Source organism: Clupea harengus, chromosome 16 (assembly GCF_900700415.2).
Source record: "Clupea harengus chromosome 16, Ch_v2.0.2, whole genome shotgun sequence".
NCBI lineage: Eukaryota > Metazoa > Chordata > Actinopteri > Clupeiformes > Clupeidae > Clupea > Clupea harengus.
The window spans coordinates 18,733,935-18,756,144 of record NC_045167.1 but is presented as its reverse complement, the minus strand read 5'-3'; the positions used below and the strand labels follow the sequence as shown (position 1 = coordinate 18,756,144).

The 22,210-nt window shown below is 45.2% G+C and overlaps 1 protein-coding gene across 4 annotated transcripts in view; it reads right to left on the bottom strand.

Annotated features, from left to right (window-relative positions):
* The window catches only part of syt1a (synaptotagmin Ia), a 128,235-nt gene that overhangs the window by 13,052 nt on the left and 92,973 nt on the right, over nucleotides 1-22,210 (bottom strand). For 3 of the 4 annotated variants that reach the window (XM_031582325.2, XM_031582324.2, XM_031582326.2), the window contains 5 exons: nucleotides 14,316-14,488; nucleotides 10,604-10,732; nucleotides 5,626-5,793; nucleotides 3,918-4,085; nucleotides 1,459-1,576 (listed from right to left, as the gene is read on the bottom strand). In XM_031582325.2, the coding sequence (XP_031438185.1) occupies nucleotides 1,459-1,576; nucleotides 3,918-4,085; nucleotides 5,626-5,793; nucleotides 10,604-10,732; nucleotides 14,316-14,488 (756 nt within the window). The remainder of the gene's footprint in view (nucleotides 1-1,458; nucleotides 1,577-3,917; nucleotides 4,086-5,625; nucleotides 5,794-10,603; nucleotides 10,733-14,315; nucleotides 14,489-22,210) is intronic. The other variant, XM_031582328.2, reaches the window with a different exon arrangement.

Below are 22,210 nucleotides of genomic sequence, written 5' to 3'. Positions count from 1 at the left end.
AGGAGAGCGGTGGAGGGTTCTGGTAAGAGATGAGATGGCGCGGTGGGCTGCTTAGGGAGTTTGGAGCTTTTCAAATCACCAGTGCTTCATGATCGCAGCACAAAGCATCAACCTGGAGAACATGGGTCTCATTTTCTGTTGCTTGATATTTTTGATCCCCTCTATATGGGCATTGAGTGGGAAATGTGTGTGTGTGTGTGTGCGTGTGTGTGTGTGTGCTCCTCGCTGTCACCACCCTCCATGACTAAGGCGGGGGCCACCCACACACTAACGAATCCATCTCCCAGCACTTCTGTTTCCACGCCTACGGCGATCTCCCCCAGCGACAGAGCCGAGGCCTCGCGGGTGATGCGGCGCTCCAAGTGGAATTTTCGGTGGGAGCGTTTAAAAAAAAAATTATTTTACGCCCACCCAAGCTGTTTGTGCTCTTTGCGCACCTCTAGTTTCTCGCCATGTGTACGGCGATGGAGCTGCCCCTCGGGAATACACCTCTGATGGAAATGGCTTTTGTTTTCGTTTTTGTCACATGCATATAAATCATGATAAACCTGCTGCATCACATTAGCTTCTGCACCTACCACTGCAAAATACAAAAATATAATGCCTTCTGAAAATACTAGTTTTAACCCGATTATGTAGTGGTATATATCGTGTTTTGTGCTTGTACCATATCAGGTACATGGAACACTATAGACTCTTGAATACATGTTATGGTATATTATAGATGAGTATTTGTTGTTGGAATACATTCTGTTACAGTATATACGTGTGCCATGTCAAGTGCATGACACACCACATGGTATAGGATACATCCATTATTGCATATTATGGATGGCTTAACTGTATGAGCAGCTACAGCATCTGCCGAGGGGAAAAGACAGGTGTTTTTTTTTTGGGAGAGATTATGTGGAAGGATAGTGTGCTGTTGCCTCAGGTCTCTAAGTTTCCCCCTTTTCAGCACAGCCTCCCTCCAGACACTCTATTCACCTAAGAGACAGCCTCCAGCTAGACCAGCGGAGAAACATCCTAAACAACCCTTAAACCTCACAAACCCCCTGTGTTAAAGAGCTGCATGCTCTCTCTCTCTCTTTATCTGTGTGTGTGTGTGTGTGTGTGTGTGTGTGTGTGTGTGTGGACCACTGCAAGGCAGAATGTCTTACATTCACAGTTGATGCTGGTAGTGTTCATTTATTTGTGTGAGAGTGTGTGTATGAAGGGTAGCACACAGCCGATATACTGCAGGACAGAATGCCCCAGAGTCATGTCAAACCTGTGTTTGTGTGTGTGTGAACGGCTGTAAAACAAAATGTTCAAAACAATAGGAGCTTGTGCATGTGTGTGTACATGTGAGTGTGAGAGAGAGAGAGAGAGAGAGAGAGAGAGAGAGAGAGAGAGAGAGAGAGAGAGAGAGAGAGAGCGAGAGAGAGTGTAGTTGAGTAAACTTAACCCTTTGCTTACCTGACAAGCCTCCCACGTCCATTTTCTTCAGGTTCTTAGCCTCCAGGCAGACGACGGTCAGCTTGCCAGCGGTGGGTACGTAGCGCAAGGAGAAGCAGATGTCTCCCAGCTTCTCTTGCTGAAACACAGAGACGAGAGACCAATCAGACATGAGCTCCTAGATTAGGAGTTTATGTTATAGTGACATTTTCATTTCCACACAACAAAGCAATGAATATGAAAGTAGATGATAAGTATCCATCTACCAAGAGAATGTGACCTAACGCTCTGATGGAAATGTCAATATGTACATTGAACATTACATTGAACATGGGATCTGGATCAACGTGACCTAAACTGTTTTCTAATGTTGATATGAAATAATTGACCCAATCTTGATGTAATCCAAACGCATTATACTCTGTAGAGTTAATGTTAATAGAAATGATCAGTTTTAATCTCTTGGATGGATAATAGCAAAAGCAAAATGGTCTGTGGGTGCGGGCAATGTGACACTAGTGTTTAAACCATGTGACAGACTTAACGATAGTGATAGACATAAACTGTCCAAGTCCAAGAGAGAGGTAAGGGAAAAGTACTCTACTCATATATCCTAATTAAATAATGCCCCTCTCATCAACAACTCAATTCTTGCAATGGATTCATCTCATCAAAGAGGTCAAATTAATTCCAGACAAATAAACTCCTTGAACCAATTTTTCACTCCCGTGTTCCCAATGCGTCTGTGACACACTCTGACACAAATTTTTCACTCATTTGTTCAAATGGTGACAGCTCGAGTGAAATTGGCAATTTGTAGGACGCTTCGGCAGCAAGGCCTTGCGAAAATGAGCAATGGTGGCGCCCGGACGCGAGCAGCGGAATCGGAAGTCTTGCGTGAAATGACGGAGGGCTACAGAGCCGAACGCGGGCGTCGGCCTGCGGCGAAACGACTCGCATGCGTGTCACCCAGCGAGTCACTGCTGGCGACGGGCAACCGACAGCGTTGTAATTAACCTTTTGCGTAAACAGGGAGGGACATGCACTCAATCGCACACACAACTACACACACATAGAGATAGACATACATACATACACACATAAATACATACATACATATACATACATACATCAGCACGCATACTGAGAAAGTCCACGGATAAAAACTTTGGTTCCCCTGGCAACCAATGTTTAAATGCTATGCGCAATGACATTTACCATGAAAATTGAATCTCCTGAACTGCTGCTTTTGAAGTCACACTTTTATTAATAGGTTGAAGCATGGCTCCTGATTCCGTGGCCTTTACATGAGAGACAAATGACCCCTCCCCCAGTCGCAGCCAGCTCCCAAGACACCCTGCCGAGAGTTGTTAAAGACGGGCCCCTTCACACGGCCACGACAGCATTACGGAGAGACAACAAAGTGACATGGCATCACCTTCTCTTTAACTGAGATCAGACCTGATCAGTGGCTGTGAAAACTCCAAGCCCTGTAAGACTTTGCTGCCGTGATGAGAGAGAAGGGGAGAGGCTTTCCAGCTGCGGTTTGAATTTTCAGGGAACGTGCAGGAAAGCTCTGAGAGTAACGCTCCATGACAGAGCTGCATTATGTCTGTGATGAAACCTTTCTGTCGCACTCTGTGTTTGAGCCACTGATTAATACGGCTAAAGGTATCCGGTTATGAAGTTTGAGTGTGTTAGGTGAGCAGATTCTGGTTTTATCCTGAAGGCTGTAGTTCAGAGTTGTGTTTTTCTTGCATTTTTTTTAGCCTTATTTGTATCTGTCTCGGTGGGGCTACCCCAATGACTGTGAGCACACAAGGCGAAACTGTTTCACAAATTTTCAGAAATGTCTGATATTTGTGTTGATGACAACACTGTGTGCAAAGCATCTGTTACTTGGAAAAAGCATTCGAAAAAAGCTAATTTCTGAAAAAATGCCAATAAAATGGATCACGGCAGTGCAGAATAAATGCATCTTCATTACCTCTTGTTGTCAACACTGAAATGTATTCGAAAATAGGGTGTGACTAAACCTTCACTCTTTACAGGAGTACCAACAAGTTATAATTTTCACAGTGTGTATTTAATTGCACTTCTTTTCAGAACTAGGCAGGTTTGCACCATTAGACATATAATAGAGGTAAACAGTGGCCTATTCCCGTCCCCTTACGCCTACGTCCATCTTATTTACTTATTTATTTACGTCCTTAATATGAATTCCTCTGCCAACCAGGTCAACAGATTTTGAATTTGCTGGCCTGACACATGGACCCCTCAGGTATGGTGCCAAGTGCTTCAACCACATAGAGTTTAGCTACAGGAACACTTTGTTGTGACCTTGCCTGAAACATGGAACCCTCCAGTATAACTCCAAGTGCTTTAACCAGTTAGACAATGATACTAACAAAGTCCTGACTTCATATTGTCCGGGTGTCGGATGTCTCAGCGAGCTTGTTGGTCTAGTAATGTGCTCTCACCTCTTCCTTCTCAGCCTTCTGGAGGTCCTTCCACTCCTCTGTTACGTGGCTGAAGTCCACCTTGTTCATGAACACCTTCACGTCTCCAATGGCGTCGTGTTTGGAGAAGCGGTCAAAGTCGTAGACCGTCAACATCAGAATCTTCCCACCCAGCTCGGCGTACGGAACCTAATTTGGACCCAGAGGAGAGACAGAGAGGCATGTGTACCCGCTAGTAAACCAATAGAACCTGTTAAGTAAATCCCTCCACCCCTTCACAAGACAAATTCTGTGTCTGATGTTTTCCAGCATATGTTCAAAAGTTAAAATAATGTTTAAAGGGGTGGAGTGGTTTGGGGCCATGCCAGCACCAGGAATATTCTAAATCAAATTTGTTTCCAGGGCTCTTCTTTCACAGAGAACTGAAATGCAAGAGATTTGGAACAGTAAGGTATGTTTGTATGTGTGTGTGTGTGTGTGTGTGTGTGTGTCTGTGTGTGTAGGGGGTAAGGTGCTTTCTGACATTTGATTCCTGATTGTCTCCAATTGAGCTGTTTTCCAGACAAAACTCATTAAACGGTGGGACTTGTTGCGACATGGTGACAAACTGCTTGATTGGCCTGGAGGGAGATAAGACGCCCCGGCTGCTATTTTGTCCTTCACGTTATCACAATGACACTCCAGCGTTCCCCCATCTCAATAATGGAGCCACTTGTGCTTCTCTAGCTGATGGCACAGCAACGCTGGGTCTGCTCTGCACTCTTGTCCGTTTCCCACATCACATTTTAGATGACACACTCAAATCAATCAAACTGCCTCCCTCCTCTACTGAAGAGCAGATTTCATACGCATCGTGACTGCAGAATTCGTGGACTTCATGCTACTGGCTGTGTCATTGATGTTTTTTTCTTTACATTTCTGAAAGTACAATCAGAGACATTATACCAGGCTATGGGGTGCGTATTTATGCTTTTGCAATTTGTGTGTGTGTGTGTGTGTGTGTGCGTCATCTATTGGGTGTGTGTGACAAGCAGTCTGTCACAAGCTTGTTAGAGCACCAGGTGCATTTTTTACCGAATGAAAGGATGTGGGAAATGTTTGGTATGCCTAGGTTCACAGTGCCATGCTAATGGACTTGTATCCAGTCCAATAAACCCAACAATGCACCAAGCAATTATGGAAAAGTTTCAGCTATGGGGATACATACTTTATCCTGCCTTGAGGGTGAAATGTATTTAGCCTCTTTAAAAAATGGCAAGATGACAAGTGCGTTAGGTAAAGTGCTAAAATGTTAACGCTAAAGCAGAGTATGTATTAATTAATCATACACTTCCAAAGAATTCAAGAGTATGTTGGCAAGTGTTCATTTCAACTGATGATCACGCTCTAGAGGAATATAAGAGTTTTGCAGAAAGCCCATCTTAATTTTCATGAAACTATGTTCATGGTCCCCACAGCATGAAAGTCATGGAGCTAAAAGCCTTCAATTGCACTAATCTGAAATATTTAGTAGCCCACAGCCAGCAAGTTATGGATGATATCTGGCTTACTGGAATGCAGACGTTATTTCAAATCATCTTTAACTTTGTCAAAACCAAGCTCTGTCTGACACGGAGTATAAATGAAGATATCACTAGGCCAACCCCTGGCAGCTACACTCTCTCTGCAGAGAACGACAACCTAAAACATGTTCTGTTGCATGTCTTGTATCTTCCAATAAGACTCTTACCTTGAAGGTGAACTGCTCGTTAAACGTGGGGTTCAGGGTCTTCCTGTGCACCTTGGTCTCGTACTTCTTCTTCTTGTCGGGCATCAGGTAGACCTTGACGTAGGGGTCGGACGTGCCCCCCATGTCCATGGCGGGCAGCTCGGCGGCCTGAATGATGCCCACTATGAGCTGGCACCGGAGACAGGAGACAAAGGGGACTGCGTCAGCACGGGCACGACCTTGCGCCAGCCCGCTCCAGACTTGTCTATTAGCCCACCACCGCTCTGCTACTCAGTGTATATTGGCCCTCCATTAGTCGAATAAAGATGCTCCAGTAAATGAGTGTGTGCAACAGGCCCATTAGGGCTAAGGATCTGCCTGGGCTAGCTCACCCAGAGAACACAGAGACTGCATTATTAGCTGAAAAAAAAAAGACCCGGCTCTACAGAATCAGCTATGCAGTCTGCCTTCACAGAAGACTGATTGTTTTGTTTATCTTTGTGCACATTCTAAGGGGTGTTTATCACCATTTATACATGTAAATAACAATATCTTAGCTGTTATTTCCTGTAAGTAATCAAAAAATATAGGGCATTATGGCCATTATATGGGTATTATGGGTATTAAGGGCATTAATAAAACGAGTCATGCCAGATCATACTAGATTAGCCACATCTTAATGGTGAAGTCCCATTGGCTGTCTTCTGTCTGATCCATCACATTTCCAACTTAAACTGATTCTACAGGAAAACAAAAAACATGGATTTGTGGGTTCCCCATGTTCAGACAAATAACATGGGATGTCATCACATCCCAGGGGGAGTTCAATTCAAGGAGGTGATTGGGGTTACTTGAGGTCAAGCATGACGCTGAAACAGGAGGGCCCCCCCCCTCTCTCTCTTCCTCCCCACATCAGGCCTGATAATTGATAACTAGATGGGGGAGCCTGCAAGGCTGATTGACCTGTCAGTCAGAGCAGCTCCTCTGTGGCCTTTCAGGCTGCCTAGTCAGTCAATCAAGCCTCCATCAGTCAGCCATCAACAGGCGATCTGGAGGCCGACCAAGCCGCTCAGCAATGGAGCGCTCCAGCTGTCGGAGGCACGTGGAGAAGGCAGGAGTCTGGACAGCGGGTAGGCAAAGAGGAGGAGGCGCCACGACAACGCCAGGGTTGCCATAGCAAAACATAAGCAAACCCAGTGGCCAGAAGTGACTGCATTCTCAATGCAGAGCCACTTGACCCAAAAGTCAGTGCTCTTATGTCAGATTTTGAAGGGTGCAACAGTTTGTGTTTTAGCTGGAGCTGAAAGCGGTGGGTTGGTGGTGGGCTTCTGATTTTGGAGGAGAGGTTGTGCTGCTGTTGTTGTCCACAGGACAGGGGATGGCTGTAAGACAGTATAGCGACACAAAGCACAAGACTACATCTATTTCACACAAGCTGCATCTTGACAGCAGACAAAACATATCAAGTCCACAGAACCAGAGAGGACACGGCAGACAAAACACACTGACAATACAATAACAATCACAAGACACCAGACACACCCCACTGAAGCCAGAGCTCACAAACAGGTACGCCACAAACATGGACAATGGAAGAATGCTTTTTTTATTCAAATGTGGATGTGAAAATGGAAAATGGTGTGTGTGTGCGCTGTAGGTAGCAAACAACATTCTCAAAACATTACTGTACTGTCGTGGTGTGCTAGTACCTGCTTTCACTACTTCCAAAAAAATACCTCACCTTAAACAAAAGGAAACTTTCCTAACACTTACTCAACTGCAAATTGCGTTGAACGACGATGTAAATGAGAGAACCAATGGTTTAGCCATCCTTCTGTTATACCGCTTTATTTTAAACAAAACAGACAAAAGCTCATATTCAATCCCATCATAAACACTGCGTTCCACTGAGGACATTTGGACACTGGGGACAAAGGCTTGGCCTCGGCAGCACCCGACCCCACCGGAGTGTGACTATTCCCCCTGACGTGATGTCTGTTAGAATTTCCCGGCGAGGTTTAACTCATGGCTAAATGTCATCTCACCTGCCAAGCGGTGTCACAGAGAATTTAGTGTGAGCCTAAGCTAGCATGGCCTTCCTCTTCTATCCCATAGGCCAACACCGCAGAGCAGACACCAATTTGGGCGACAGCTGGCTGATTCCTCTGACAAACAAACCTGTTTGAGGTGACAAAAATAGCGCTGACAAAAAAAAAAAAAAAATCAGTCACTGTTGAAACGGCAGGTTTTATTTTGAAAACTTCCGCGTGACACCCTGCGCGAGGGATTTTCACTTCAGGAAACGTATTGATGGAGATTGGGGATCAAACGGCTGATGCATGTAGGGCTTGTGCTCTGCCGGGGTGCTGGGTGTTGTGGCTCCGGATCTGCACGGAGCACGACGGGCTGTCAGTGGAGGTGCATGGCAGTGCAAGGTCCCAGCAGCAGCTTGAATGCACAGGCTAGCTACCACCTGCTCTTGTCAAGGCTGAAGGCATAGCAGCAGTCCGTATAGCTATGGGATGTATGGGTTACAGTGCCCAGGCTGAACTCAACAGGCAATAAAACTATTGGGATTTCAAAGTGAAGATGAGAGAGAGAGAGAGAGAGAGAGAGAGAGAGAGAGAGAGAGAGAGAGAGAGACAGAGACAGAGACAGAGACAGAGACAGAGACAGAGACAGAGACAGAGACAGAGACAGAGAGAGAGAGAGAGAGAGAGAGAGAGAGAGAGAGAGAGAGAGAGAGACTCCATTATGATTTATCCTTGTCTACAGCATTTTTTCCCTTTTGTTTAATATCCTGTCCTCCATGAATGGGCGCGGCGCTTTGAAAAGAGAGATTAATATGTTCGTTCTATTTAGCTATTTCCACCCACTGAGAAACCACAGATTACACCTTCACAAATTTAAACCCACGGCTACATTTTCCTTGAGAGAGAAAGGAAAGAGAGGTAAGTAAGAGAGTATCAGAGAAAGAAAGAGAGAGAAAAAGAGAGAGAGAGAAAGGGGCAGGGAAAGAAAGAGAAAGTGGGAGAAGCTCCTGTCTGTACTGTCTGTCCTGCATTCACTGGGGCCTTGCTCTGCTGGACTGGAAAGGGCAGATTACCCTTTAAACAAAAACCCAGGGCTTACTTACTCGTAGCCCTCCCAGACCTCTGCAAGGGCCAATCTCCTGTGCCATTCGGCCTGAATGCCGTCCGACCCGGAGTCAGGCCTATTCATCTTGACTTAACCGCCGCAGCCCACAAGGAACACAGGGGCTTGGCAGGGGCCGCGCTGGCTCACCACTGTGCCTGTTATTGAGCTGAAAGTGGGTCAACTTGGTGGCGCTTTGAAATCGCTCGCTTTTTTTTCCCCTTCCTCAATCTTTGTGGAGAAATTACCCCAAGCTACATTATTGTGTGCCAGCCATGGCCATCGCTGCCTGTCAAAGAACAGTGGCCTCTCTCCTTACTACCTGTGACCTATTCAACTATCTAACCCTCTACCACTCGATGTCCGTCCACATGAAACAATGATCTTATAATTTTAAAGGATATGGTGGCACCACAGGATGATTATGCATGTCTGTAACTGTCCTCAATGTCTTGTTAATAGGTTGTTATTGAGGGCGAATCCTGTGAAAAAACGCAGGAGCATGAGAAGGACTCGTTCTGGCTATTCTCCGAGTGTTTTCTCGCCGGTGGAGAGCGCGAGTGGGGGGGATATAAAAAGGCAGAGGTTTGTCGGAGGGTCCGTGATGTGTCTGATGGGTGCGAGTGGATAATCTCAGCCTGTCAGCTCTGTTTATGGCGGCCCGGGCGGGCAGCTCGCACGCTCCCTCCTCGATCTGTCAGCGAACATCTGCCCACGGGAGGTTTTATCCGCCGCAAAAGCACACAGCTTTAAGAAGTGAGAAGGGAACTGTGAGGAGAGTAAGTGTAGAACAGCTATTCGAACAGCAATAAGAGTAAGTGTAGAACAGCCATTCGAACAGCAAAGAAGAGTAAGTGTAGAACAGCTATTCGAACAGCAATAAGAGTAAGTGTAGAACAGCTATTCGAACAGCAAAGGAGAGTAAGTGTAGAACAGCTATTCGAACAGCAATTTGGCGAAGGACGTCAAAGGCTCATTCACCTTACCAAGGCGTCCCTATTCCAAAGGCCGTTCTTCCACAGGGATGATGGGATGGTTATACCAACAAACTCAACGCATTATGGTTCCCTTGACGATCCCCAGGTAATGCACTAATTAAACTGATATACAATTAGGAATCTTAAATGATAAAAAGTTTATGGTTTCTATACACTGGGTTAATACAAATTCAATCAGTCGACACTACCCACTACTACTATTATGAAAATGATAGTTAAACAGGGAGAAAAAATGAGCTTCAGTATTAACAAACCCTGAATGATACTAAGGGCTGTAGATAACACATAATGTTTTCTGCTGCATGTAATTAATGTCAGTTAAAGGTACAACGTGCAGTTTCTAGTGGCATCTATGAGTAGAAATGCAATGTAGTATTCATAATAACGTTTTCATTAGAGTATATCTGTAACTATGAATCGTGTTTTAGTTAGCTTAGAATGAGCCCCTCGTATCTACATAGGGAATGGGTCCTCTTCCACGGAGTCCGCCATGTTTCTTCGGTAGCCCAGAACAGACAAACCAAAACACCATAAGGGAAAGGCCATTCAGCTGGTTGAAATTCAGCGACCTCGACACTAATGCCACTAAAAACTACACACTGTCCCTTTAATGGAACTTGGATGTAAAGCATTCCCAAGAACCATTGTGTTATATGCCATTGTGTGACAGAAACAGTAATGAGGCATCATGAGAATGATGTGTGCTACCTTCATGTATAGTAAAGAATGGCATGATGAAAAGACAACCCCTCAGAAACGACAAGAGACCATACTTACGGGTAAAAAAAAGGGGAAAGTCTTTATTTTTGGCAAACGTTCGGACACCACGACACAAAGTGACAGCGTTTCGGATGGCAGAGCCTTACCGTATTCTCTGTGAAATTGTAATCCAAGGAGTATTGCAATTTGCCCAGTTTCTCGTCCTCCTTGGGCTCGGCCTCTTTCTCCGTATCCGTCAGCCCTGTCTCCGCATCATCCTCATCATCCTTATAGGCCTGAAGGAAACACCCACCAACAGTCAGTGTCTCCCGCTTCACCATTGTGGCAGACGGCCGCGGCTCGGCCTGGGGGGGGGATGGGGGGGGGGGGGGGGACTTCCCCAGGCAGCCTGTACCTGAAAAGCTGGTTCTCTTTTGATTGTTTTGTTTTGTTTAGGGGGGGGTAAAGGGGTAGCAAGCACTAAAGAATCACCACAGCGGTTAAAACACCATGACATGCTCAGTGATGCACTAGCCTCGGGACAGAAATCCCCCTCCCCACCTTCCCCAGTGCAATCAGTCAATCAATCAATCGATTATTCATTCAGTCATTCAAATCAATCAATCAGTCAATCAAATCAATCCATTGGTAGTTTTCAACTGGTTTTGAGGAAGGGATAGATCCCATGATGAAAGCAGAGAGATGGTATCATTGATGATGTAGTTGAAAGAGAAAAGTTGAGAGGGGAATGGGAGAGAATGAGAGAGAATGAGAGAGAATGGGGGAGAATGAGAGTACAGCAAAAGAATGGAGAGGGCAGGAGAACATGAGAGACAGAGATAAAGCTAGAGACAGACAATGCAAGAGAGAGAGATAGAGAGAGAGAGAGAGAGAGAGAGAGAGAGAAAGAGGGAGAGAGAGAGAGAGAGAGAGAGAGAGAGAGAGAGATAGCGACAATTCCTTTTATGCCAGTACAAGCAGATCAGTCCCTGGCAGAGGCAAATCAGAAGGGAACTGCCAGAGATGGTATGAGACAGAGAGAGACAGAGAGAACTCCCCTGACCACGTCTCATCATCAGGGGAAGGCAAGAGTGCTGGTGGTCGTGTTGGTGGGTGGGACAGAAGTAGGGCTAGTGGGTGGGGTGGTGGTGGTTGAAGAGGGGGGTAGGGGGGCAGATATCTCTGATTACTGGATCAGCATGCGATTTAACGAGCTTCTCAAGTCCATTCACTGTAAAGTTGCCTTAACGTCAAACGCTCTCATCAGTCGTCATGCAAACAGGGCATTCATTCTCATCGCGTCTCAAGAGAGAAAACAAACTAAGTGCTGAGTTTTATCTCGTGCCCCCACCCCCCCACCCCCTCCCCTCATTCTCAGTGGCATGTACATTAACACCCCCCCGCCCCCCACTCTAGTACAGTGGCATATTCATGACCCTTAGCTGCCCATGGGACCGCCACGTGGATGGAAGCTAGAAGCATCATGCCAGCGGAGGGTGTCAAGGGGGGGGTCATAAGAGGGGGGGGGACTGTGATGTGGATGGGGTCTGACCTATTAGTCGTTTGGGTTACTGGTGTGAAAGCAGAAGGCCAAACGAAATTGATTTATTTTCTCGATCACCCACAGCCCATCTGGAACCGACTAACGACAAGCAATTGGTGAATTCTACAGATATGTTCTCTATTATTAAAGAATCCGCAAGCGGCAGATAACACGGTTTAGGAAACCAGGAAATGAAACAGAGGTGAGCTTTTTTGGCTAGATAATTGCCCAGCTTGAAATTCCCTTTAAAACAAAATCTTTTAAGGAGCTTGGTACCATGAGTTTAAAATAATTTTTTGGTCATTACCAGAATCAGCCAAGTCAAAGAGAGTTTTCAGCAAAATGTTTCTGAGCTCCTTGAAAACATTTTGTTTGTTTGAGGGAAATGGCGTTTTTCAGTACAATTTCCCTTCCAAGGCTGAGATGCATTATTTCAATAATGACTAAGCTTCACGTTTTGCTTGTCATCACAGTCACCCAGGATATTTATTTTTCCATGGACATCTTAATCATTATAATCTGTTTATTTTTTCCATTTCCGTAAAATAGGGCTTTGATGTGAAGTGATTTTGAAAGGAGAAATCAATGTGGTTCAACCTTGTAAAAGCGCACCCAGTGCAATTTTTCCTTTCAGTTTGTAAATATATATATGTGCATATTGCAGACCTACGCACATATATATTGTAGATATACATGTACTTTATGCATAGTTACATATATTTGGCTCTACAGGAGTAAGTTGTTTCTCAAGAGGCTTTTAAGAAAAGTCAAAATAGCAGGCTTAAATAAGATCCAACAGCAATTGGGAACCTACCGCCAGTGCCAATCCCGCACAGTCATCAGACAAAACACAGATAAGGAGGACATAGAGGGAAGAAACACAAATTAAAACAACCACACACAGACGTTCAACACAAGAGTCTGGGCACACCAGGAGAAATGACTGCTGCGGAGTCCATAACTCTCCACATCTAGTGTACGAAATAAAGCAGTTTGTTGCCGTTTGGCCTGTGCCTGTCTGATGCTAAATCTAGCGGTGATGTCTGTTGGCAGACTGGAGTGTGTCTCATTAGGTGGGGATGTTATTGCTATGCAGGTAGCCTCAGGATAAGATTTCATAGCGTCTAGGAAACGACCCCCAAAGGGAGATGGCTGTTTGAGAGCATGAGAGCAATAACACTGTCAATAAGGGGGTATCGTAAAAGCTTCAAACCTAATAGAATAATGTATTACTACACTCTTATTCAAACATTTAAACATTAAATAAGAGATTAAACAAGCTTAGAGTCTTGGTATTAAGTATTGGGTCTGTGTTTTTTTTAATTAGGTCTCAAAATGCAGGCTTTGGTTATATGTGTATACCTTATTTTGGGGTGTTTTGCTTGGATTTGTATAAAAGTCCAATTCCGTGGGAAGTAATGCCTTCTTCTAAGTACCCCTTCTAAGAAGGGTCTCGTCTTTGCCCTGTGCCTGTCGGCGGTGTGATTTTTAATTTACAGCTCCGTCCCATGGCCTTGTGCTCATGAGAGGAGTGTCAGATCCTGCTCCTCTGCAATCAATACCACTAATTCAAGACCTGATGGAGGGCGGCACGGACTCAAAAAGAGTGTCCGCACTCTTGAAATTAAGCAGACTTTGGTCAATTACTCAGTCCGAAGTGTGGCGAGTGTTGCGAGGCCTATTAATGCAATTAGCTGGCTAACAAGGGTTAAAGTGCTCCATGTTGCATATCATTTTCGGGAGTGGCATTTGAAAGAGAGAGAGAGAGCGAGAGAGATGAATTAATATGCTCCCTCAAAGTAATTAGCTAACGTCATTTCTCTGGGTTGATACCACGTCATTACATAACACAATATAATCAGAAACTTTAAATGAAAATTGCTCTATGAGCAAAAAAAGCAAAGAAAAGGACAACCCAAAAAAAGCAAAGAGTGTGAATTTTAATACTTTCTGGGCTGATTACAAGGCCATTCCCTCCCATTTACTTCCTGCAATAAGAGTCAGGGGTGAAGCATCACATTCATCAAGCAATGTGTCCCAGCCCACCCACCCACAATGGAGTTTCTTAAGGACTATACTTGTCAATAGAGTGGATATAACTTCTAAATATAACTTAGACAGAGAAAACATCACATTTTTATCATGCACTTGTCATTACAAATACAGTTTAGTCAATTAATAGAGTAGAAAGTCATAGATAATAAAACATTGCACGTTCGATCAATATCAGGCAGGATCACAATATCATCACTATGATAAAAAGTACATCTTTGCATGGCTAAAAATCAGTATAGAATTTAACGAAAAAAAGAATAGCAGTAACAAAACGTTTTTACCTCGGTTTTCCCACCGTCTATGACGTCTTTCATGTCGATGGCGTTTTTGCCCTTGTCTTTGCCCTTCTTGCCCTTCTTCTTCTTGAAGATCCACTTTTTGCAAACGCAGAAGCAGCAGGAGAGCACGAGCACCACGGCCACAAACGCGATCGCTACGATGGCCCATGACGGCACTGCGGAGAGAGATCAGGGGGAAGTGTGAGAATCTGATCTGCACAGCATCTGCACATCTGCACAGCAGGTGAGCATTAGCATACTGAAGCAATTATGGTTTTACATTGCTTTGTATATTACTTACAGATTCCTTGATGCAGTTCATTAACATTAAGATATGAGGCCAATACATAGATATATAATTATATAGATAATAGTTTAAAATGTAGGTTTAGGTACATTTGCAACCACATTAAAATTGTAATGTTGGATGATTTTGGATTTTAGGGGGGAGCTTAAACATGGCCTTCAATGAAAGCTGTCAAATCAAGTGATGAAGATACGTTTCAATGGTTGAAAGTTTGAATCAGCGTCTTTTCTACACCCGTGGTCCAGTATCTGATTCAACAGCTCCACCAAAACTGGCACATTTAAGCCAACCAGATACTCCCTGCTCAGGCCAGTCAAGGGAAAGGACCAGATATATGTATTCAATTCTGTTAGGTATTCAGAGCCTTTTAGAGAACAAACACAATTATGATAATCACCAGGGTGCCCAATTCGTTTGGTCAGATAACATCACTTGTATTCATTTAATAATAATTTATTCGAGTGAGCAGCAGTGAACTGCTCAAACACCTACCCGGGATTATGGTTTTAAGCCACCATCAGGCTATTATATCTTACATAAAACTATGTAACATAAATCACATAAATCTCGTGGAAGTATTCATTCATCACCTCGGGAACCAGCTGTAAAATCCAGAACCCATACTGTTCAAGTGAGGGCTACATCTGTTAAGAAATATTTCCTCATCTGTGCCAACAGAAACATTGCCAAAAAGTAATTTGTGTCTTTTTCAAGAGTACTTCAACCTGAAGCCAGGTGTAGCTACACTAAAAGCAGGAACCCTCTGTTTGCCAGGTGGCTCCACGACTGTAAATCCTGAGCAAACATATCAACATGTCTCTACTTCGATGTGATGTGGGGCTATAAAGTACATACCATGTGAGGTTCTGAGATTGGAAAAGCCAAATAAGGTGATGGTCTAAACTGATAAGAATTCCCAAAAGTCCCATTGTTCTACAGTCATTAGAAGTAAGAGAGAGAGGTTTAATGATTTAACAATGGTTGTAGTATACCAAAGCGTATGGGTTTTGCAAGACAACACCACATTGTGTAAATGCATTGCACCATGACCAATACCAACTGTGTGTGAGGGCAGCCTCACAGATAGTTTGTATTTACAGCAAGCATGCTCAATCATAACAGACAGGTATGATGAAGCCTAAAAGAAGCCAGCTGCCAACACCTCACCAAACAAAAAGAGACCACCTGGGAAAACCCAGATCAACAAAACATGGCCACTGAAGGGAGGGGCAGCTGGGGGCTTGGAAGGTGAAGCCAATCAGTATTACACGCTCCGCTCCCCTCCATTCCCACCAAGACTTCCCAGTTCGGAAAGGAATAATGAGGATTCCACCTCCACGGCGACAGCTCAGTCCTCTGAAACCGGAGACATGATTATGGATTCCACGTGCAAGACAACCAACGCCTCCTCTCAATGGCACTAAGGTGCACAAAACACTCTGCAGACAACAAGCCAACCTCCCACCTCTACCCCCCCACCGCAGCATCCATGTTCTCCCGTTTGTCTGTTCTCTCGATGAAACACAGGCCTAAGCACAGAGCTCTAGATGGCTAGCGAACCGTGCGCTTGGCAGGAATCTAGCCCCTATCCTTTCAGTGTCGAAGATGACGCTTCGTTACTTCAGCCTTTGTGTGCCAGCCAACAAAGCATTTTCTCTCTGTCTCCTCTCCTCCACTTTCGTCCATGTGTCTTCGCTTTGAGAACTTTATATCTGTACTGTTTGAAAAAAGAACTGTCATTAGTATCTCTCCCAGGAGTTTCAGGCCATTGCCATTGGCTGTGTCTCTGTAACCCAAGGTCTGGAGGGGAGAAAATGAGACAAAGAGAAAAGTGGGGCGGTGTAGAGGGGTGTGGGCTGGGGGGTGTTGAGGGAAATCAATGGCCTGTTGACAAAATCGATAAGCTCTCTCCTCCGAGGAAAAACAGTGAGTGATGCTCTAAAATAACTTTGGGATCTTTTAGCCCTCGGCCTTGCCTGGGCCCGTTCTCAGTTGGGTGTTAATGGAAGTGACACTCCTCGGTGCTCTCCTCTCTGAATGCCCCCCTACACCTCCCCTTACCACCACCCTCCATCGGCCAGGACACTCCTCGGTGCGCTCCTCTCTGAATGCCCCCCGACACCTCCGAAAAAACCTTTCCTAATTTGTTGGGGGGAATTTAGTGTTTACTGCTCGTGGACACACAGTCGCTGGTGGAGGACAGTGCACCAGGATGCATCTATCATGAGCTGGGGGGAATCAAAGTTCTGGGCAGGGTTTTGCAAAGCCAGAAAAAAAATTAAAAGGGAGATGAAAAAAATGTAACAAAGCCAATTATTGGACTCCTGATAGGTTGCACAATTATTTTATCCAATATCCATGCTGCTGAGTTTTTTTTTGCACGTAATCTGGCGCTTGGCAACTCATTAAAAGCTTGAGAAAGCAGCCACTGACACACTTTATGGACGATCAATTTCTCTTGAGAGTCGATTTGATTTTGCATTTTCAAAGAGAGAGCTTCAAAGGCGTAAACAGACCAGCATGGGATGAAGGAAGGGAGTGGCACGCCTAAAGTTCACTTCAGCGAAGAGTTAAACCAAGCATCAAACAATCCGAATTTCCGCGTGTGCAAATCCATACAGATGCCGTCAGTCCTCCTCTGGCTTGAATGGTAGCTCAGACCAAAGAGTCACATGATCATACCAACACAAAACAAATCCTCGAAGCAAGTCTGTCTGAATTATATATGCTCTCTTTCGACATTATGCTGTCAATCAACTTCCCATTCAGACGTTGGCATTTAGACAGACTGACTTGGGACCCAGTGAGGTCTCGAGCGTGACATCTCCACTAAACCACTCGCCTCACATTCAACACGTCAATGCACCGTCTTGGGATCAGCCTGCCCGTCTGTTCTTCTTTGACCTCCCAATCGAAGGCCCTGAATGAATAAGAGCCCCTCTCTAGCACTTGACATAACGAAGTCCAGTGCATCAGCTCTGGAACCGATGGGGACCAAATAGTAAGTCAGACGGTTGCCAGTGCGGCTTCTTCCACCATGTAAGCCACGGCAGCAGAGAAAGTATTATCTTTTAATGGATGTGTCTGAAAGGTGGCAGGTTCATATTTAAGACCCGGAAAAGCGTTGTCGATAAGAAACTTTCCCACTGATGCAGCCATGGAGTTGTGACACATTTCTAATAAAAGGTTGGATAAAAGAATTATATGTAATGCAATGACACAGCAGGAAGCAAATGGACTGGAGTAATGACTGAATTCACCCCTATTTTAATAACACACACTCTTACAATCAGATTATTGCATTTCCCTCCCCCTTTTTCACTCATCATTGCAAAAAATCCAATCTTTTCTTATCTCCTCCGCCATCAGTTATTGTTATTTATAAATGTAATGGGGTTGGCAGAACATGAGAGCTGCAGGAGAGAAGAGAGATGGGGAGCCTCCCGCCGAAGAACGGTGGCGCAATAACGCCGTTATCTCTTTCATCAAGCATGTGTCTCGTCCCGAAAAGCACTTTTGTGTTTCTTAATTAAAAGAACCTGAGTCCCAGAAAGCAATAGAAGCATTGGCTAATTAACTACATTGTGTGAGTGTCAATTTTCCCCCGAGAGCACGAAGCCAGCATGTGCACTTCAACTTTCGGGCAAAGGGGTTATCTCCTGTTCTGCCAAGCACGTGTGTGCCAGCATGGGCGCACGATAAACACGACGCAAAATACAAAATGGAGGATCAAAGCTGAGCATTTTCAAAGCGACCAAAAGGAAACAAATTCAATTCAGTGACATAGTTGGCGAACAGAGCGAGAGAGCCTAAACCCACCCATTATACCATAAGACGTCTGTTTAACTCCTTTTTGGGCTACGATGAGCCACCAATAAGTCCTCAAACTCCTTATTGCTACCTTCCACCATCTTCTGAATCCAGGAAAAGAGATGGCGGAAACATCTCGGGTTTGAGACGGCGCTGATTGCACTCTGAATGTACCCCTTTCTGAAAAGAGAGAGGCTTCTTTTTTCTTTTTTTTTTTGGACAGGAAATGAGATGGAGAGAAGAGGTGGGGAGTGGGATCGGGAAATGACAGCGGGTCGGATTCGAACCTGTGTCCCCGTGGGCGTTCAAGCCCGTATATGGTCGGGGCTACTGCTTGCGCCACAGTGCCCCCCAAGAGAGAGGCTTCTTGTGTGGGTCCCCATGAGATAACACTGGCCTAGGGGTGAGAATAAACACTACTGTAACTTGACAGTCCAGACATCAGTCATGATTCCTAACAGACATCTCACAGGTCAGTTTCTGTCCGTTGAATAGCCATCATTCAAAGACAACACTGACAAAACGTTGGCATCCTGTCGAACTCTGTAAAGATGGCTGGCACGACATTGACAGGGATGCACAGTGAGCACTGTCTGAACGGTATTCGAGTGAGAGGGTATTGTAGGGAGGATTGTTGGTTTTTTGCACACACACACACACACACACACACACACAGACACAGACACAGACACACACACACACAGACACACACACACACACACACACACACACTGCAGGCCTGATCTGAATGCATTATGAGGTTTTGTGGCCGGAAGGGTGTGGGGATGGAAGCGATTGTTGTGTCGGGCTACAGGGAGGGCAACTGCCAGGATAATCAGTCACAAGGGAGAGGCTGCAGGGCACAGCGGCAAGGCTGTGTAGCCGTTAACAGCATTCACGCCAGCTTCCTCAGAGATGAGCCGCGCTCTCAGACTCCCCTATAGACTGAGGCAGTAGGATGGAAAGAGAGACAGAGAGAGACAGAGAAAGAGAGAGAGTGAGAGAGAGAGAGAAAGAGAGAGAGAGAGAGAGAGATGAAAAGAATAGGCTACACTTTTGAGGAGAAAAGAACAGTATGTTGACACAGCCGGTACGTTTTGTGTTTACTTCATTGTGGGCAGTAAACGGTGAAGGACTTGGTACAGTGCTCTGATCGGGGGTAGAAAACTCAAGGCTCTGAGTGCAAACAGTCATGTTGTGGGGCTGCCGGAGGTGATCAACTGACTTCATTCATTACCTCCAGGTTAGGTCATTAGCAACGAGCCAATTACTTGACACAAATATCCGGTAAGCACTTTTTCAGAACACTTCTCCTTAACCTGAAACCTCCTTCCACTTCTATGGGTATCAGGAAACATTAGTGAAGCCCAAATCACATTCTCAGTAAGATGGCAGAATTGTAATGGCAGTTGTGTAACAAAACTGTCCCTGTCACCAGTGGCGGGTCCCCGTCTCAGCGATTCTTCTCATTGCTTGTAACGTTTCACCAGTAAAACAGCAACCTAACATGAACTGGCACCGTAGTCATGGTGATAGCCACATGGCCAGTGGACATGGGTGAGCTCCTGCCTCAGATGCAAAAACAAGTCACAACAAGAACAAATCGCTGCACCAAATTTAAAACCACAATGTGTGAAAGTGGTTAGTGGCAACAGTGACCCTTTGTTTGGGGCGATAAAAGAAAGCACTTCCTCCAGATATGCTGTCCAAACGCATTAAAAACATATTAGCTACCTTCGCTGAATGCCGGTACTTCACATACCACAGACAAAGACAAAGTGTCAGGCATAATCTATTTCAGGTTTGCCTCTTTTTTTTCTGAGAGCCAAAATATTGAGAACAAAATATAGTAGTGATCATTTATTGTAATTTACCAGTCTCCCCTGTTTCCTGAAGTGATTTATCGTGAGGATTAAGCGAAGGGAAAAAAAAGGTGAGTTGGCTTAAGAAGAAACTCAATACTGTGCCCGGCTCGAAAAACCCCCCAGCAAACCTGTCCTTAAATATATGGGTCCTCAGCTTGAATGTAGCACAAGGGTGGGACGAGGTGACAGGTCTCATGTTTTCTGCTTACCTGCAAACGCCTGAGCTAGACAGAGGCAGAGGAATACCCATTTACTATCATTTGTGGTATGGATTGATCCTGTCGACCACACAGCTAGGTCTACTTCTGCCTTGTATGTTCCTGTTAATGCAGTGGCGTTGGGCCCTGAACCTGAAGCTTTTATTCTGACGTACATCCTGTATCATGGCTTGGGAATTACTTTAAAGGGACCAATTAAGAGTTCAATCTCCCTACAAAATGATGCCACTCGTTTGCTGCATACTTGCTTAAGTATGAACAGAAGTCGTAATACTCAGTGTCAGCAAATCACAAGATTATGTGTCCATTCCAGGCTTTCGCCCCACTTGAATCTCCACTTTGGATCTCCACCATTTCAGAGATTCAGAGATAAATGGGAAAACAAACTCAGCCCTAACCTCTGTGTGAAATGGGATAGAAAGCACCACAGAAATACATCTCTAATTTCGCCTAGCAGGGGGACAGGGTTGCATTATCCGACTGGAAGGAATGCTCAACTTGGCTCTTGACAGTATCTCCTCCCATTCAAAGCACAAACATAAAGCGGCTCAATCTACCCAGCGAGACCCCCTCCCTGTTCCCATTTCCCCTGAAACTCTTTAGACACCCCTGTGGACAACCCGCATTAGGTACTTGCTGCTAAGTCTTACTTTAGCACAGACACATGGGTGATGGAGGACCTGAGTGAAAGCGGGTAATTTAGCCTCTATAATGGGACCTGTTGTTTTGTTCTCAGGTCACTCTCCCGGGCGTCATCGGCGTCTGTCGGAGGCGAACTCGGCAACCCCTTATTGGGTAGTTGCCCACGGTACACAACGTGCTCATTAGAGGAGCAGGGATTTCATGATAAAAAAAGCTAATGAGAGAAGCTTTAAGTGCTCTCTCTCACACACACACACACACACACATAGACATGCACACACACACACACACACACACACACACACACACACACACACACACACACATACACATGCACACACACACACAGACACACAGACCCCCCTCCCCTTAGTCCTCCAACTGGTGAGGGTGGGGGCTCTCCAAGTTGGAGTGATTAGAGGTGTATCCTTAGGAAGGTGCACACACACACACACACACACACACACACACACACACACACACACACACACACACACACACACACACACGGCTAATTCCTGGGTGTGGCAGCTTGAATGTGAAGAGCCATTACGGTGCTCCACGGGGACCTCGGGGCTCGGCCCCTGACCAAGTCTTCATTATGGCTTCCATATGCTGCGTGACGCTAATCGCATTGCAGCCGTCACCGGATCTCTGACACACTTATGCAAAGATAGTGGGCTGGCGTCAATCAAGGAGGCTCTCCATGTGCCTTATTACGGAGCATAGCTTTCGAGGCCACGGGGCATAAGCTAAACTGGAGCTGTGTTTTTTTTTCTATTTCGGCAAAAGCAAATATACTTTGGCTTAAACAAGCCACGAGGAAGCAAACAAACCTCTTATCAGGGCTGTGGCATCATAAATGTGCGGAACTGAATAATATGCCAGCTGCGTCATTTGCACCGCTCTGAAAACAGGTCCAAAAAAAACAATTTCCTGACACTAGAATTACTTCGACACAAGCCGATAAATACACCTACATTTAGTTTTATTTAGCGTTTCGGGACTGGCAGCTTCCAGGCATATAAGCACACACAAGGCTTTATGAAACAGAAC